The 17,656-nt window shown below is 41.5% G+C and overlaps 2 protein-coding genes across 3 annotated transcripts in view; one reads left to right on the top strand and one right to left on the bottom strand.

Moving 5' to 3' along the window:
• Positions 1–9,784, top strand: part of LOC141735561 (creatine kinase S-type, mitochondrial-like) — a 111,661-nt gene extending 101,877 nt beyond the window's left edge. For both annotated transcript variants that reach the window (XM_074568554.1, XM_074568553.1), the window contains one exon: positions 6,894–9,784. In XM_074568554.1, coding sequence (XP_074424655.1) covers positions 6,894–6,970 — 77 coding nt within the window. In that variant the 3' untranslated portion in view covers positions 6,971–9,784. The remainder of the gene's footprint in view (positions 1–6,893) is intronic.
• Positions 9,240–17,656, bottom strand: part of LOC141735614 (single-stranded DNA-binding protein 2-like) — a 132,722-nt gene continuing 124,305 nt past the window's right edge. Inside the window, exons 10-13 of the mRNA XM_074568670.1 lie at positions 17,423–17,472; positions 15,601–15,635; positions 10,612–10,804; positions 9,240–9,256 (exon numbers count right to left, since the gene is read on the bottom strand). Coding sequence (XP_074424771.1) covers positions 9,240–9,256; positions 10,612–10,804; positions 15,601–15,635; positions 17,423–17,472 — 295 coding nt within the window. The remainder of the gene's footprint in view (positions 9,257–10,611; positions 10,805–15,600; positions 15,636–17,422; positions 17,473–17,656) is intronic.

The following is a 17,656-nucleotide window of genomic DNA, read 5'->3' as shown; positions in this document are numbered from 1 at the left end:
AAGTAATTAAAGACCTGGAAGCCTGTGGTATTATAATCAGGACACACTCTATAATTCTCCGGTATGGCCAGTACGTAAACCGGACGGTAGATGGCGACTCACAATTGACTACAGGAGGCTTAATAGCAATGTAATGCCCCTTACGGCTGCTGTTCCTAATATTGCTGACCTGGTCACTCAGATTCAAGTTACCATCACACATGGATGTGCACTTTAGATCTTAAGGATATGTTTTTTATGATTCCTCTTCAGGAGGAAGATAAGCCTCAATTTGCATTCGCGTGGGAGGGAGTGCAATATACTTTTAATCGTCTCCCACAAGGATACAAACATTCTCCCACTATTGCCCATAATGCACTAGCGAAAATATTGAAGGAGGTAAAGGTACCAGATGGGATAAACATGTACCAACACATTGATGACATCCTAATAGGTGGAGATAATGACGAGGCAGTCAGAGAAGTGTCTAGTCAGGTTTGGGACACACTGACGTCATTGGAATTAGAAATCCCTCCCACTAAATGTCAGGGACCAAGTCAAGAAGTTAAATTTTTGGGAGTTTGGTGGTCAGGAGGAGCCGTGGCTATACCAGCTGATATCCTGGAAAAAATAGAAGCTGGTAAAGCTCTGGAGAATAAGAAGGACATTCCATAATTGCAGACCCCTGTATAATTTGATTAAGAAAAATGTTGGTTGGCAGTGGACCCCTCAGCATGAGGAAGCCTTGAACTTGCTGATTCATGAACTTCACATATATCAGTCTTTAGCCCCCATACACCAGACAGATCCTATACAGACTGAGTGGGGATTTAGTGAACATGGTTCTCATGTTCTAATTTATATCAACGGGGACCAGAAGGCCCTGATAGACCCTCGGAATTCTCCTCTCATTCATTTAATGATACTGAGCAGAGATATACCAATTGGGAAAAAGGTATGTTATCACTTGTGCGGGCAGTAAAAAAGGCTGAGCGGATTTGCACAAGCCAAGATATGGTTGTCGGGGGTCCTTTCCTCCTCCTGGAATCAGTTAAATCAGTTGGGAAAACCTCCAGAAGACGAAGAAGATAGCTGAAGCGACACATGAGCTGCAGGACCAAATAAAGGACACATGGTTGGGAAATATTTTTGGTAAATTAGGATGGGTATTGAAGTAGGGTTTGACATATTAAAGCTGTAAACTAATTGAAGTAGAGGCTTAATATATTAGAACTGTAAATTAGAGTAGGAGCTTAATTTAGGAGACTGGGTGCCTTAAGGCTGTACAAAGAGCAGATGCAACAGTTGTAGTACTAAATGTCAGAACTCATCTCCTATTTTTTAAGACAGAATGCTTTAGGACAATATAACCTTGTAGTAGAAGCTTATCTCTCAAAACAAGGGGCCCAGGGTTACTGAGGAATGCAGAGACTAGTCAAAGCTAACACTTTTGATGCGCCAGCAAGAATAAAGAAGTAGAGCAGAGGCCTGAAGTTCACCCAGAAGTCACAACGATGAAGAGGAGTGGAGGAAGTTAACTTCGGCATTTCATGGCATCAGTATCATACCTGTTGCTTTGTTCCATCTTGCACTCTAAATCACTTGTCAAGCTTCTGCAACTAACTATTGCTCTGTTGTCGTCGTATGAGAAGTGATAGCAGGCTTCTTCAGACTTAAATCACAAGGTAGATCTGCATGAGAATTTCAGTTTAAGAGCAACAGCTGTTTTCAGGCAGTCAAACAGAGCATGTACTTGCATAGGACTGGAAGAGTATAAGCTTCCATCTTATTTCTGTTCTTTGCTTCAGTGATTGCTGAGGAAAGTGAGGTACTGAAAAGTTTGCACTATACTCTGTAAAACAGTAGCACAGATTAGCAATCTTCAGTAACTGTTGGACAAAGCTATTTGTCAAATGCACCTACTAATAAATATTCCAAGTGATTTCACAAAGGTATGTGTAGTTAGAATGCTATTTGAAAAGCCATTGTAAAAGGTGCTGCATGTAAAAATGCTTTGTATCCACAGGCAAACTTAAAAGTTAGGCAAATTATTAGAGTTTAAGCAAAGCTTTGTGCTACCAGAAACTTCCTGAATCTCCTTGTCTTAGAAGCTGGATAGAGCTTGGTATATAATACTTTGGCTATGTAAAAAGACTCCCCCCCTACACACTTAAAGACCTGTGGTTGCATTCATAAAGAGGCCTAGCTTTTGCAGTGCTTAGCACTACACTGGCTGAGGTCTAGGTGTCAGAGGGCAGAACCTGTAGGCCTGAGTTAGGCAGAATACCAAGACCACTTGGAAACCTTAGCTGCCTAAGCACTTGTCTTGGCCTGGATGGGATTCAGCTTGCATAATTCTTGGCACTGAGTTTATGGACGTTTGGATTTCTGTCCAGTCATGGATGGAGATGTAACATAATATATTTTCTCATCTTCGTTCACAGACTGTAGGACCACACATGTTCTGCAAATATATTTAACACACACATGCAGTACCTGGCATATGTGATTGATAGCTTCTCTTATCAAAAATACTATCTCAACATACATTCCATCCTAACATTGAGGCAGCAAGCGAGTGAAAGACAGCCTTTCTGCAATGCTTCATCTGAGATCTCACAATCTCTCATCTCTCCATCTCACAAAATTGTTAGAAAAAGTCCTAAAAGCATATCTTTTGCATACTGTCTGTTCCTGTTTGAAATGACCTTAGCCTGCATTCCATACTTGCTGAATGACCAGACAGTGCCCATCTGACATATTACAGGAAAGACAATCAGGAAACATTTGTTTTAACATTTGAAACATTGTTTTCTCTAGTTTTTATTCAAAGTTGTATTCTGCTCTGTTCAGGAAGGTCCACCTGGGAAGGACATGCTCTTTTACTCTCTTGGAGGCAGTGATCACTATCTCTGACTTTTTTACTACAAAAAACTTAACTCAAAATTTCCCTTTACACTTGCAACAATTGATTTATTTCATTTCAGCTTTTAGTACCTCAGCAATAAGCACTGCTAAATTCAGATTCCATTTTGACCAGTCAATCAGGCTTCATGTTAGTCATAAGAAATCTGAAATTTTGTCTCTAGATACAGAAAAGCAACATAACATTTCTTCATATTTAATTTTTTATAAGCCATAAATTCAGCAGAAAATGTACATTTTCAAATATCCGTAAGCTTTCCTTTACTTTCACCCTTTGATAAAAATCAGGATACAATGAATCATATAAGTGACAAAGCTTCTCCTTCAAGAGAGTATTCACCTCGTCAAACTCATATCACATCAACTGAATTTATATCAACTCTCTCTAATCATTATTCTACACCAAAAAAGTCAAATTAAAAAGCATCTCTAATAGCAACTCTGAAATCTATTCCAATTCAAATATACTTTATAAGATGTTATTTTTCTTAAAATCCAAACTGGATTTTCTTAAAATCCAATCCCCAAACTGGGACCCTTTAGATTGTTTACCACCCCCTTATAATCCACCCCAAGCACCGCCAGTGCCAGTGCTCCCAGGTCCCAGTGAAGCTGCAGGAGCGGGGGAGCCCCAAGCCCCAGGGAGAGAAGAGCCACCTCGGGAAGATTCCCAAGGGAAAGTCCCCAGTGTGCCCCCCACCAAAGCATGCTCCAGATTGAGCAAGGAAATAGAGCAATGTCGTAAAGACATCTTAAATCTCCCTTTCCCTTCAGAAAAAGAACAGTCAGAAGGAAGTGGGAGCAAGATAACTGCATATCCCCTAAGGGAGGTTCCTCTAGGAGCAGAAGTGGGTTATGTTAGTGCTCCACTCACAAATAGCGAAGTGAGGGCATTTGAGAGAGAGATGAAATCTTTAACTGAGGATCCCATAGGGGTAGCTGAACAGTTAGATCAATTCTTAGGGCCAAGTTTTTATTCTTGGTCCGAAATGATGTCCATTTTAAATATTTTGTTCATGGGAGAAGAAAGAGGAATGATTAGAAGGGCTGCTATGCAGGAATGGGAAAAATGAAACCCACCTGCTCAGGGTGTAGTGCCAGCCGAACAGAAATTCCCAAATGTGGATCCCCAGTGGGATAATAATAATCCTGAAGACAGAACAAATATGAAAGACCTGAGGGAAATTATAACTTTGGGCATTAGAGAAGCCACTCCTAAGTCACAAAATCTTAATAAGATTTTGAAATACAGCAAGGAAAAGATGAGACACCCTCTGCCTTCTTACAAAGGCTGAGGAATCAAATGAGAAAATATTCAGGCATGAACACTGATGACCCAGTAGCACAGGGGTTATTAAAAGTTCACTTTGTCATGAAGACCTGGCCAGATATAAAAGGGAAGTTACAAAAAATGGAAGGGTGGAGCGAGAGACCCTTAGAAGATTTGTTGAGGGAGGCCCAGAAGGTATACGTCAGAAGGGAAGAGGAAAAACAGAAGCAGAAAGCAAAAATGATGGTATCTACTGTGGATCAAGTGGTAAGACAAAGGATTGATCCTGTAATAACTCAAAGGCAAGAAACTTGAGGGCGAGGAAGAGGGGTGAATAACAGGGGAAGAGGATGGGGAAGAGGACTGCCCCGACCACTCCTACCAGCAGCTCAAGGTTCACCGGTAGGGTGTTATCATTGTGGGATTTACAGAATCCCCTAATTTGTTTGGGCAAGTGTTAGAACAAGTGCTTGAACAATTCAGCCCTCCATCGGGAGTAGCCCTGCTTCAGTATGTGGATGATTATTGGTATCTGGGGAGGAAGAAGGCAGGGTAAAAGAAGCCACAAATGAGTTATTGAACTTTTTGGGACAGCAAGGTTTGAGGGTCTCAAAAAAAAAAAGAATTAAAAATTGCAATATGTGGAGACAGAAGTGAAGTACTTGGGACATCTAGTCAGTGAAGGGAGTCGAAAAATAAATCCTATAAATCCTGAGAGGATCAAAGGAATAGTAGACTTATCTCTGCCAAACACCAAGAGGGAACTGAGAAAATTTTTGGGGCTGACTGGGTACTGTAGACTGTGGATAGAGGGGTATGCTCAAAAGACTGAAGGACTCTATTCCAAGCTGTTAGCTGAAGAACCAAATGTATTGGTTTGGACAGAAGAGGAGGAGGATTTAGTGGAAGATTTAAAACAGAGCCTAATCAGAGCTTCAGTTTTAGCCTTATCTTCTTTGGAGAAATCTTTTCAACTATTTGGAACTGTAGACAAAGGGGCTGCGTTAGGAACTCAAGAGTGTGGGGGGGATAAGCGGCAGCCAGTGGCCTATTTATCTAAACTCTTAGATCTGGTCTCCCGAGGGTGGCCAGGGGATTGATAGAAGTTAGCACCCCTCACCAAGTCAAAACCATTTTAGCCCAAACCACGGGAAAACGGCTAACCAATTCAAGAATACTGAAGTATGAAGGAATTTTAATTGAAAAGGATGATTTGATTTTAACTGCCAGCCCTTGCCTTAACCCAGTGAGCTTTTTGTGGAAAAATAGAGGCAAAGGATGAAGAACTTACACATGAATGCTTAGATGCAATTGAGTACCAGACTAAGATACGACCTGACTTAAGGGAAGAACCCCTATCTGGGGGTCTTCATTTGTTCGTAGACGGTTCTTCAAGGGTGACAGGAGGAAAGAGGTGTAATGGATATGCAGTGGTGCATGGAGTGAGACAACAAGTAAAAGCATCTGAGAAATTACCTAGTGCATGGTCTGCTCAAGCATGTGAGATGTATGCCTTAAACCAGGCACTTAAATTAATTGGAGAAAGGGGAAGGAACAATATATACAGACTCTTTTTATGCCCTTGGGGTAGTGCATACCTTTGGTAAAATTTGGGAAGAACGAGGACTAATAAACAGCAAAGGGAAAGAACTTGTACATGAAGTGCTTATAAAGCAGGTGTTAGCAAATATACTAATACCAAGTGAAATAGCAGTTGTACGCATTAAAGGCCACCAGAAAGGCAATTCAATTACCGCAAGGGGAAATAGATTAGCAGACAAGGTGGCAAAAGAGGCAGCCTTGGGGCAGGAGACCATTAAGATTTATAATCTTGTTCCTCAAGTACCGACAGTAACGATCCCATTGATATTCACGGAAAAAGAAAAAGAAACAACGACAGAAGCAGGGGCAGTGGAGAAAGATGGTAAATGGATTCTGCCTGATGGAAGGAAAATGGTTAATAAACAAGCCATGAGAGAAATAATGGCAGTGTTACATCAGGGAAGCCATTGGGGAACACAAGCCATGTGTGATATAGTTTAGTGGAAGTATGGATGTCTCGGCATTTACACAGTAGCAAAGCAAATCTGCGACAGGTGTATTATTTGTAAGAAAATAAATAAGACCTCCCATCAGGAGGATGGGAACCGGGGTTAAGGCCTTTTCAAAGTATACAAGTCAGTTTTACTGAACTGCCACCCATAGGCAGGTTTAAGTACCTCCTAGTCCTGGTAGATCACCTCACTGGGTGGGTAGAAGCTTATCCTTTAGCCTCTGCAACAGCTGCAGGAGTGATAAGAATAATGCTAGAGCAAATAATTCCTAGGTATGGAACAGTGGAAAATGTGGATTCAGACCAAGGAAGCCATTTTACCTCCAAGGTGCTACAGGGAGCGATGGAAAGTTTAGGGATAATGTGGGATTATCACACTCCTTGGCACCCCCCATCATCTGGAAAGGTTGAAAGAATGAATCAAACCATTAAGAGGCAACTATCTAAATTGGTTCTTGAGACAAAACTGCCATGGATCAAGTGTTTACCAATAGCACTATTGAGAATCCGGACCTCCCCTAGAAAGGATACTGGTCTCTCGCCTTATGAAATGCTTTTTGGACTGCCTTACACTGGAGGTAGGGAAGGTGTGCCCACATTTGAAACCAAGGACATGTTCCTTAAGAAATATATACTGGATCTGTCATCTTCTCTCTCTTTCCTCAGAGCTAAAGGCCTTCTTGCTCAAACTCCGCCATTGGAATTTGTCGTCCATCCGTATAAACCAGGGGACTGGGTACTAGTCAAATCCTGGACGGAGAGTAAGCTCCAACCAGAGTGGGAAGGACCATTCCAAGTACTCCTCACTACTGAAACGGCAGTAAGGACAGCAGAAAAAGGATGGACTCACTACACTCAGCTAAAAGGACCAGTTGAACCCCCGCCAACAGATCCGGTAGAACGGTGGACTGTACATTCTACTGACAGCCTGCTGCGAGTAACCCTAAAGAGACAATGAGCTGTGGGTTGGGGCGGGATGATCCAGTCGGGAGATATAAATCTGTGTACACTGTGAATTTTAAGAAGCATTTTGTGATGATACTGGTCGTAGGGGCGGTGTTGAGCTTCCCACTAGGAAGCTGGAGTGTACACCTAGATCACATATGAAGTGCACACCCAGATTACCTGGTTAGACTTATCATAAATATCACTAAAGGAAATACCCCACAGACCGTACGCTTTGATGCCTGTCAAGTACTGAAGTGTGGGAATCTGGAGGCCCAAAGATGGTTGAGTGGTGAAAACAGTTACCTGTGCCCAGAAATATGGAGGGTCGCAGAGGGATATCACAAGGCTACACCTTGTGACCAATGGAGTGAGGTGTGGTGGACCACCCAAATTGGAGGGTGGACCGTTGATGACAAGTGGATCAAGTCTTCTTATTATTACCCTCTCAAAAAGAAAATACATTTTTACAAAGGATCACCTTCCCCAGAGTGTAGCCTTTTAGAATGTTGATAACTATCAACTATCAACTCTGTTGATAACTATAACCCAAGGGGATGATACGGCTAACCTAATGTATGGAATAGGAGCAGATGTGTCTGGAAGAGATCCAAGGGGAAGATTTAGAATAGACATACTGGAAAACAGCAGTTAAGCAGAAGGGACAACTATGACTACTAAAACTCCCAGTAATACAACAGTGGGAACCACCGAATGATCCAGCCTTGGTCACGATTACTGAGATTAAAGATCTTAGACAAACATTTGGGATTGAGACAGGGTACGGCGAGACAAATGCTTGGGTAGAATGGGTAAAATATACCGTTAATAGTTTGAACCAAAGCAATTGCTCTGCTTGTGCCACAGGAAGGCCCACAGCACAGATCGTCCCTTTTCCCTTAGGGTGGAGGAAAGATTCCGTAGGGATGTGGTGTATGATAGCATTATACCAAGAAAGGACCGCCTGGGGAAATGAGACTTGTCATTCACTTTCCTTATTGTTTCCTGCCTTGGAGTCTAGAGATGTTAAAGTGCCACCAGTATTTTCCACAGCAATTGGTAACCATCCAGCGTGCCTCTCACGGCAGGGTGTGAAGGCTGCCAGACCTGTGGGGGGATTTACCCTGTGCACTGAAACTCTGAATGTGACCAAGGATGTGAAAGGAAACTACTCAGTGATACGAGTGCCTCGGGCGGATCTCTGGTGGTATTGTGGAGGGAAGACCTTGCGATCTGTGTTGCCGGCTAACTGGAAAGGTACATGTGGCATGGTACGATTGGCAATACCATTCACCCTAGCATTTGAAAAAGGAACGGGATCCCTGAGCTCAGGCAATAGAGTAAGAAGAAGTTTAGGGGTATCCTTTGATGAACGAATATATATAGATCCCATTGGAGTCCCTAGAGGAGTCCCAGATGAACACAAAGCAAGGAATCAGATAGGAGCGGGATTCGAATCTGTCTTTTTCTGGTGGGTAACTATAAACAGAAATGTAGATTGGATAAATCATATTTACTATAACCAACAGAGGTTTATTAATTATACCAGGGATGCATTAAAAGGAATAGCTGAACAATTGGATGCAACCAGCCGAATGGCATGGGAAAATAGGATCGCCCTGGACATGGTCTTAGCAGAGAAGGGAGGGGTGTGTGTAATGTTAGGAAATCGGTGCTGTACCTTCATCCCCAACAATACAGCTCCAGATGGTACTATAACTAAAGCCCTTCAGGGGCTCACCAGTCTAGCTGATGAGTTAGCTGAGAACTCTGGAATAGACACCTCACTGACAAGTTGGCTGGATTCCTGGTTTAGGAAATGGAAAGGTATGGTGGTATCAATATTGACTTCTCTTATAATGGTAGCGGGAATGTTAGTGGCTGTAGGATGCTGTATCATTCCCTGTGTGCGAGGATTAGTTCAACGATTAATTGAAACTGCCCTAATGAAACGAATGGAAGTAGACCCTCCCCCATACCCTGGAAAAATGCTTCATCTAGAAGAAAATAAAAACTCAAGAAGAAGAAGAAGAAGAATGTAACATCATGCTGTCGGCTCTAGAGGCCTTATATGGAACCATGCCCTAGAAATGCAAAAGACAATAAGATTATGAAAAAGGAAAGGGGGAAGTTGTAAGAAAGGCAGGTATTGCTTTTGCAGAAGAGAAAAGCCGTTTCCATCAGAGGTGACACGATAAGGGAATGACTAAGACAAAGAGGCTCCAGCAAAGGCTTGTAGAACATCTTATCACACAGACAAAAGGACAAACTGATTCCTACTGGATTAGTGTCTAGAAGGGGAGTCAAACATTTAACCAGGGCTAATGACATTGAGCAATTTTTGTTACCAAAAAGGAAAGAAATAAACTAGTCAGATAATCCCTTTGGGTGTAGCATAAAGAGAAGTAAACAGAGGCAGGACATACAGGAAGAATTTTAGGCGCCTCGGACAGACTGTGAACCCTGGAGTACCTAACCAATGGGAAACAGGGGAGGGAAAAATTCGGCCGGGATTAGGGAATAAAAAGGTGTGTTTCAAGAACTGAAAGGGTGCCTACTTGCTAGGTCACCTGCTCTTGCAAGGATGTAAATAAAAATGTGCTTCACAGAGGATTCTGCCTGAGCCTATTTCATTCGGACCGGAACTTGTTTCTCACACCACTACCTGCACGTTCTGCTTGTAATACATTGGAACTGGCATAATAAGCAATGGGTTATGGCCCTGCTGGATACTGGGTCAGAAGTAACCCTAATATGTGGAAATACATCCCATTAGCCCAATACTAAACTGATTAATATTAATGTATTTAGGCAGAGGGGAGAAGAGTGGGCTTAACATGTTTCCCTGATCTTGAAATTAGAAGGATATCTGTCATTTTTGGCTCAAGTATGGATTATGAGAGTACACGAATACATTATAGGGCACAATCTGTTAGCAGGCAAGACCTTTTATACCACTAGGGGAAGATATTCTTTTGGTATCCGATCAGCTCAGATCTGGGCATTTATGGTAGGGAGGATTTTGACTTCCCCCATTGTGCTGACCCCACCCCATCCTATAGCCTTAAAACAATACTGGTTGCCTGGGGGGCATGCTGAAATTTCTCTAACTATTAAACAGTTGTTAGAAGCTGGAGTTATCAGACAGACACATTCACCTTTTAATAGCCATATTTGGCCTGCAAAGAAACCAGATCGGTCCTGGCATATGACTAGATTAACGGCTTTTGAACAAAGCTGCCCCTCCCATGGCTGCGGTTGTGCTAGATATCTTTGCCCTGTTCGAGCTGCTAGAAGCCGAGGCAAGCGCCTGACATGCTGTTATTGACTTGATGAATGCTGCCTTCAGCATTCCTATGGCTGAAGAGTTGCAGGAACACCTTGCCTTTTCCTGGGAAGGCCAGCAGTATGCGCCTTTACAGTGCTGCCTCAGGGATACCTGCATAGCCCCACAGTTTGTCACGGGATTGTGGGATTGGAGGAGCACAGCCTGCCCCCACTGTCAACTGTTCCATTACATCCTGCTGACTGGACCTATGGAGCAGGATGTTGGAGAGGCACTGAACAGTGCTGTGGACACCGTGAGGGGGCATGGTTGGGAAGTCAATCTGTTGTCCCAAAGCAGGGTTTACCTGGTGTGCAAGATGCCAATGTACACAAATCCACAAAAAGCACAAGGGCCAGCAGCTGAAGTAAAATTTTTAGGCTTCATCTGGCAAGGACTCTGCTGGATTATGCCTGAAGCTGCAAAACAAGTAGTACTTCATATAGCTGAGCCTCAATGTTGGAGAAATACTAGCAGTAAAGGGTACAATTAACCACTCTAAATAGTTAGCAAAATGTGGCCCTGGAGAAAGAACAGGAGGATACCATAAATTAGCCAAAATAAGGGAATACCAAAATAAGCTCAAGGGGAACAGAACTGGTAACAAGGCCAAAGAAGTCATTTGAACTATGAGTGAACTATCCTAAATATCATAGTAAAAAAAACCACCCTCGGGTAGGGAAAGCCCCCTCCCCATGGAGCATGTGTAGTAAAAAGAGAGGACACTGTGACTTCAAATAGAGATGAGGCACAGCAAGAACCAATGGGAATGAGGATGACTAAGTGTAACTGTAGAAATCACTGATAACTGTTGTTTAGCCGTTGCTCAAAACATATAAATGCTCAACTGTGTGCCAACCAGGGTGTGCTAGCTTTGTGGATGAACCACCTAGCACCCATCTCTGTACAGAAATGAAATAAACAAATATCTCGCCTCTGTGTGTATATCGGCTCCTTGCACACCGGGTTAAAAGAACCCAGATTTGGGACAACGCCAAAGCAAGGTTGATGTGTAGCGCTTTGTAGGATTACTGGGGTACTGGCCAGTTTATCCCACACAGCACAGATTTTAAGATCCCTGCATAATGTAGCAAGTAAGAAGAACCAGTTTGTATGGGGGGGAAGATGAAGAAAGAGCTTTCAAACTAGCTAAGCACACTGTCTCCTATGCTGTTGCATTGGGTCCTAAACAACCTCACAAACCTTTTGTAAGAGATGACCTGTAAATTCCCTGAGGAGGGGCAGAAGGCCCTCCAAGCCTTCAATGGAATGCCTCAAACACTCGCAAGGAAATAAATAATGCAGGCCTGGCCTTCAAAGAACTGATAAGGCTAACACTTCTGGTGCCTGAAAGTGTGGGAGAACTGTCTTGTGAAGACAGGATAGTTCTGCCACTCGTGTGGTGAGCTCGCTAGTTCTCAGTTCTTAAGGCCATTGTGTCCGATGAGTGACCTTTGCTTCATTATCTGCAAAATGCATATGAAAGCGCACATAATCTAATGAAGATTATAGAGATCATGCTAAACATGTAAGACTATGGCACTCATCTCTCCACCCAAATCATGCTACATGTCACCTGGGAGGGGGAGAAACCTGAGATGAAACTGCCCCATAACGAGTGGGGTGGGCCATGCTAATTCAGCAAACATAAAAGGGGAAAATAAGTGCCCCTAGAGAGGGAACAAAGAAGAAACAATAGAAGAAGATAGTGCCTGGGAAGATTTTTCCAAGAAAGAAGATTATGCCTGGGAAGATTCCCTGAAAAAGACACTGGAACCAGGACCGGTGATCTCTTTGTCTCTTTTTTTTTTCCTATCTTTTCCTTTCTCTATCCCTCAGTTTCTCTTTTCTCTTAGAGTTGTTAAGTAACAGTTAGAGTTGTTAAGTAACGACCTTAAGTACGACCTTAAGTACCGCTTGCCACAAGTTGTCCTATACCTGTTGTTAAGTAACACAATGCACATCTCACCATTTGCCATAATTTGTTATATACCTAACCAATTATCGTGGACTTGTTCAGACCTATACTAATAATTTTGTGAAGCTAATAAATGTTTGTATATGGACCTTGAGATTTATCTCACCTTAGTCCACACTGTTGGGAATTTACAAATCTGAAGTCACTTACCCCCCCTCTTTCCTGAGAGTGGGACGTGACACCTTTTGAGCTGGAAGTTCTAGTTTCAGGAGATGATATTGCTAGCACGATGGAGCTTGTGGCAAAAAGGTGAAGGGAAGCAAATCCCGCTTGGCTTCTGGTCATGTCACACCCCCCACCCTACATGCCTTTTGAAAAACAACTACTGGCTGCAAATTGCGCTTTAGTAGAAACTGATTGAGTCATGGGGGGAAAGACTGTTACTCTGAATGTGGGCTTGCCTATATTGCAGTGGATTTTGTCTAATGATACCAACTATAGAATTGAAAATGCACAACAGTCCAGCACTGTAAAAGGGAAATGGTATATTCCCATGCAGGCAAAGCCAGGTCCCCACAAAATCAGTGCCTTGCAGGAAAAAATAGCACAACTAGAATTGACAACTGTATCTCAACCTAGTTTGGAGCCACTACCCCTTGCCTGGGTTCACAAAGCCCCACCATACAAACACCTCACTCCTGAGCAGCAACAGTGTGCCTGGTTCATGGATGGATCAGCAAGATATGTTAAGGGGGAGAGGTGGTGGAAGACTGCCACCTTTAATTCTGCCAAACAAATCTCTGACTCGGCAAGGCAAGGGGGGGATAGCAGTCAGTATGTGAAACTAATGGCTGTACTCATGATATTAGAAGAGACTCCCAGTCCTGAGCTATGCATATATATCAACTCCTGTGTGGCATATAAGGTATTAACCACATGGGTTAGTAAGCAGCAAGCAGACAATTGGACAATAAATGGGAAAACATTGTGGGATCAGGACTTATGGAAACAGCCCAGAAATGTGTGAATTTGAACCTGTGGATTCAACATGTTGATGTCCATGTCACCCAAGGTGTCAGGGAGGGTGTGGGAGCACAGTGCCACAGTTGATCGATTAGCTCAAATTAATAGTGCTGCTTTACCTCCTGATATTCCATCCTCTGATGCTCTATTACCTGATGAGGAAGCCCTTGGTAAATGGGCCCGTGAAAAGTCTGGGCACCTGGGTGTCGATGGTATGTACAGATGAACCCAGAGTTGGGGCCTCCCATGTACCTAGAAAGCCATTCAGGAGCTAGTGCAGTGGTGTGCAGTCTCTAAGGTACTGAAAGATAAAAAGTTGCCTCAGCAGTCTTATGGGCAGATTCAACAAGGCCCTGTCCCTGGCTATACCTGTCAAACACATTACATCAGGCCCTTACCAAAAGCACAGCAGTTACAGTATATATTGGTAATGGTTGACACATATACTATGTTGCTGTGTCCCCAGCTACACATGCCAACCAGAAAGGGACACTGGAAGGCCTGTGATTATTTAGCCAGTGGGTAGGCCCACCCACCTGTATCCAGTCAGACAATGGGTCTCATTTTACAAGCCAAAAGGTTCAACACTGGGCTGCAGAGCACAAAGTGCACTGGATATACCACATACCCCATCATCCCAGGGGAGCTGGCCTAGTCAAGCAGACCAATGCCTTACTGAAGGAACAGTTACATATGCTGTTCCTCTCACACTCTGCGTAACTGGCCAACAGTGCTACAACAAGCTGTAACGAATTTGAATAATAAAGCATACTTCCAAGGCTATACCTCCTACCAGCACTATGAGGTACAATACGAGATGCTGACAGAGTCTCATGACTCACTTTGAGTCAGAGGCAACTGCATGTACCAGACTCCTCAAGGGAATTTCATCCCTGCAGAGATCCTGGCAAAGAGATCAGAGGCTACGTACCTAATCCTAGAGGAGCAGGCAAACACACCTCATTGTGTGCCTCAATATATGCTGTACATAAAATAATGCCTTTGATTTTATCTCATGCAGAACTTCTATGTGGAGCCTCACACTGCTGCTTTTGTTTGCTGCATGCTATGTATCAACAAACATGAAGTGTTGGATGCCCCTGCCCACTGGCTGTATTAAAGCTCCTTCCTGTCCACTACACAAGTAACTGTACTGTTTGGTGAAATTTGTACCACCATTGTCTCACAGGACATGGGAGGAAGGGTGGAGCCTGACGGCAGGACATCTTCAGTAGTCCTAGCCCTAATATTGCTGTTCTATACTTATTTTTACAACCAGTATTTGTTTTACTTGTCACTATCCTTGTACTATTATTATTCGTAGTGACTAGCTTAAGTATAAGAAACTTTCTATTAGCTGAACTGCTTACTAATATAATCTATAACTTATAATATATTTAAGAAAGGTAAACTGTATGTGGATCAAGGGGTGGAATGTAGTAATCCTGACCAGGAGACCACTGTATGTCAAAGAGTTAGTGATCCACATAACAGTTAACCTGGATAGGCCCAGGCCTGGGCTGTGCTGTACATACAGTGTGTCCTTCAGGTCTGCGTTGTGCTGCACGTATCCTTTGTGCAGCACATGTCACCTGGGGTTGAATGACAGTTAATACTAAGAAAAAAGAATACCAGCTAATCCATAATAAATTAAGACAACATTTGTGAAATAAACCCAAAACAGAATATGGAGGGAAAAAAAGTTTTCAAGTCTCTAGAAGGTAGTTATAAGAATAAAACTATCCTTTAAAATGTTAGCTATAGGAACCCATTTATACATCTTTGGGAGATAAAATCTTCTTCTAGTTCTTCAAATGCTTTTTTTTCCTGAAGAAGTTCAGAAATTCATGCACAATATTGTATTGCCAAAGAAGCTGGGGGTTTTTTGTCCTTTATTATTGAAGACAATATATTTTGTTGGTTATGGAAACATATGCTGAAATAAAACATAGTACTCAGGGCAATTTAGAGCAGGCTGTTAATGATTCCAGTAATTAATATCAACATATGCACCACAGATGGCAGACAAAACAGCTAACTGCAGATCAGATGTTCCGTTCTCAACTAACACACACAAGGGTTCTTCATGTGGACAATGATTTCTTTGCCTGAATAAAATGTAACATCTATTTTAATGAGCAAATACATAACAGTGTACTTACTACATAGTTCCCAGGAGATGCTGAAGAATAAGGTAATATCAACATAAACAAAACAGTAACAACTTCTGCAGAGAGATGGTATCCATACCTACATTTATTGACAGTCATATGTTAAAGCATATTTTTATAATTAATTTTAAAGACACAGTTAAAGATTATGGGAAAATGCTATTGGTAACAAACACACAGAACCTTTTCTAATTAAGAGCTTATTGTATGTTCAAGACTAAAGCTTGCAATATAGTGATAAACAGAATTTAATACCAAATACTGCAAATCAAAATATTTCTGTTTAAGATTACTGCATCCTGGAACCCATTTTACTGAAATCAACAGGAATAACATAGTTCACATACTTAAATATGTGCAAGTTGAGGTCTGATAGCTATTCTCTATTATTTCATACTAATACTGATGCATGCATGTTGAACAGCCAATATCACTCTTTAAGATACCAAGTTACAAACTCTAGTACCAATGCCAGTCCTTGTGTCTAGCACAAGAATCTTCTGATTCATATTGTGGGAGGCACAATAAGCTCTGTAAAGATCTACAATCTTGTAAAAGGTTCAGATCTAGGATTATTAATGTAATGTGCTTTATAAAGTTCTAAGCTTAAGTAGCACATACTTGCATTTAAGTCAACAGGAATTCAGAGTCATGCTGAACGTGGACTAAATTTCTATGTTCTTATATGTACTGAATTTTTATTAAAATCCAGACCATAAAAGGAAAAGCATCTGTCTCCATTTCTTTATTTCTTTCAGACAATAAGATACTAATTTTATTTCTTTGCATTATTCTTTCTTTTTTTTTTTTCTTCAAAGGACAGTGTCCTCATTCAATTCTGGTATTTGTTACAAAGGATATTTGGAGAAAGGCAGTTGCCTGCAAATAATCCATTTTTCTTCCTTATGAAATAGTCTTTGTGATGATTCTCTGTGAAGGAGCAGGGAGCAATGTCATTATAGGAGGATGGGCTAAGACTTAAGAAACTCACTTGAGAAATGACAAAATTATTTTGTAGAATAAGCATTTTCCATGGTTGTAGACAACTTGTCAGACAACTAATTTTTACAAATCTATCTAGTACTGGACTTCTCAATTAATTTCATAGAATGAAAATGTTTCAACTATGAGTCAAAAAATACCCTAATGCCTATTTTAGTTCAGTGCATGCAAAAGTAAACAGAGGAACAGTTTTAGCTCTTTTTTATTCCTAATTGCAATGGAGTAGAAATAAAAAAATCAAAACTGAGAACAACAAAAAGAATGAATACCATCTGACAAGCCAGACCCATCTTATCCAACTGCAAATGCTGATGTCTTGCAAGCATTTGCTCTATGATTCTATGTTCCTTAGTTAACAGGAGTAAATGTGGTTTTTTTATGTAAAATATGTAAGCGCATGTTAGGATAAATCTTCTCCAACTATGATTTCGGTAGAGCTTGCTAGCCAGATAGTATCGATCTAACTCTTCTTACTTGCACTAAAGGAAGCTAAAATATATTTTAAATATACTCCAGGAAAAATTTTTGTTAAGGAAGTTTTGTAACTAATGTAGACCTGTTGTGTGATTATGGGCAGAGATGGATTTTTGCAGTCAAAAATGGTCAATGAGTTCCCTGTTAAGACATGGTCCTCACTGTACCTACTCTGCATTAGGGTTAAAAGGAGCCTAATATAATGGAGAAAAAATATAAAGCATGCAATATTCTATTTGTTGAATAAAGTAGATTTTGTTTCCTGTGGTTCCATGTATTGATGAAAAACAACTCCCTTAATATAAGATGATGGCTAATATATTTAAATATGTACTTACAGAATTGGCACTGGTTGGGTTTGGCCAAGGTCTACCACCACCTGGACCCCTGTAACAGAAGATGAAAGATGAGAAACAGAATGACCTCCCAGCTTCTGACCAATTAGAAAGAAACAAATGTTTTCAAGTAATCTGTTCCCAGATTAAGTTAGGATATAGCTTTTTAAATTGTAATAAAGTGTGATTATAAACCATAACTACACCAAGTTATAAAGGTATAGCAAAATTATAAT

This window comes from Larus michahellis, chromosome W (assembly GCF_964199755.1).
Source record: "Larus michahellis chromosome W, bLarMic1.1, whole genome shotgun sequence".
Lineage (NCBI taxonomy): Eukaryota > Metazoa > Chordata > Aves > Charadriiformes > Laridae > Larus > Larus michahellis.
This window is presented reverse-complemented; position numbering and strand designations above follow the sequence as displayed.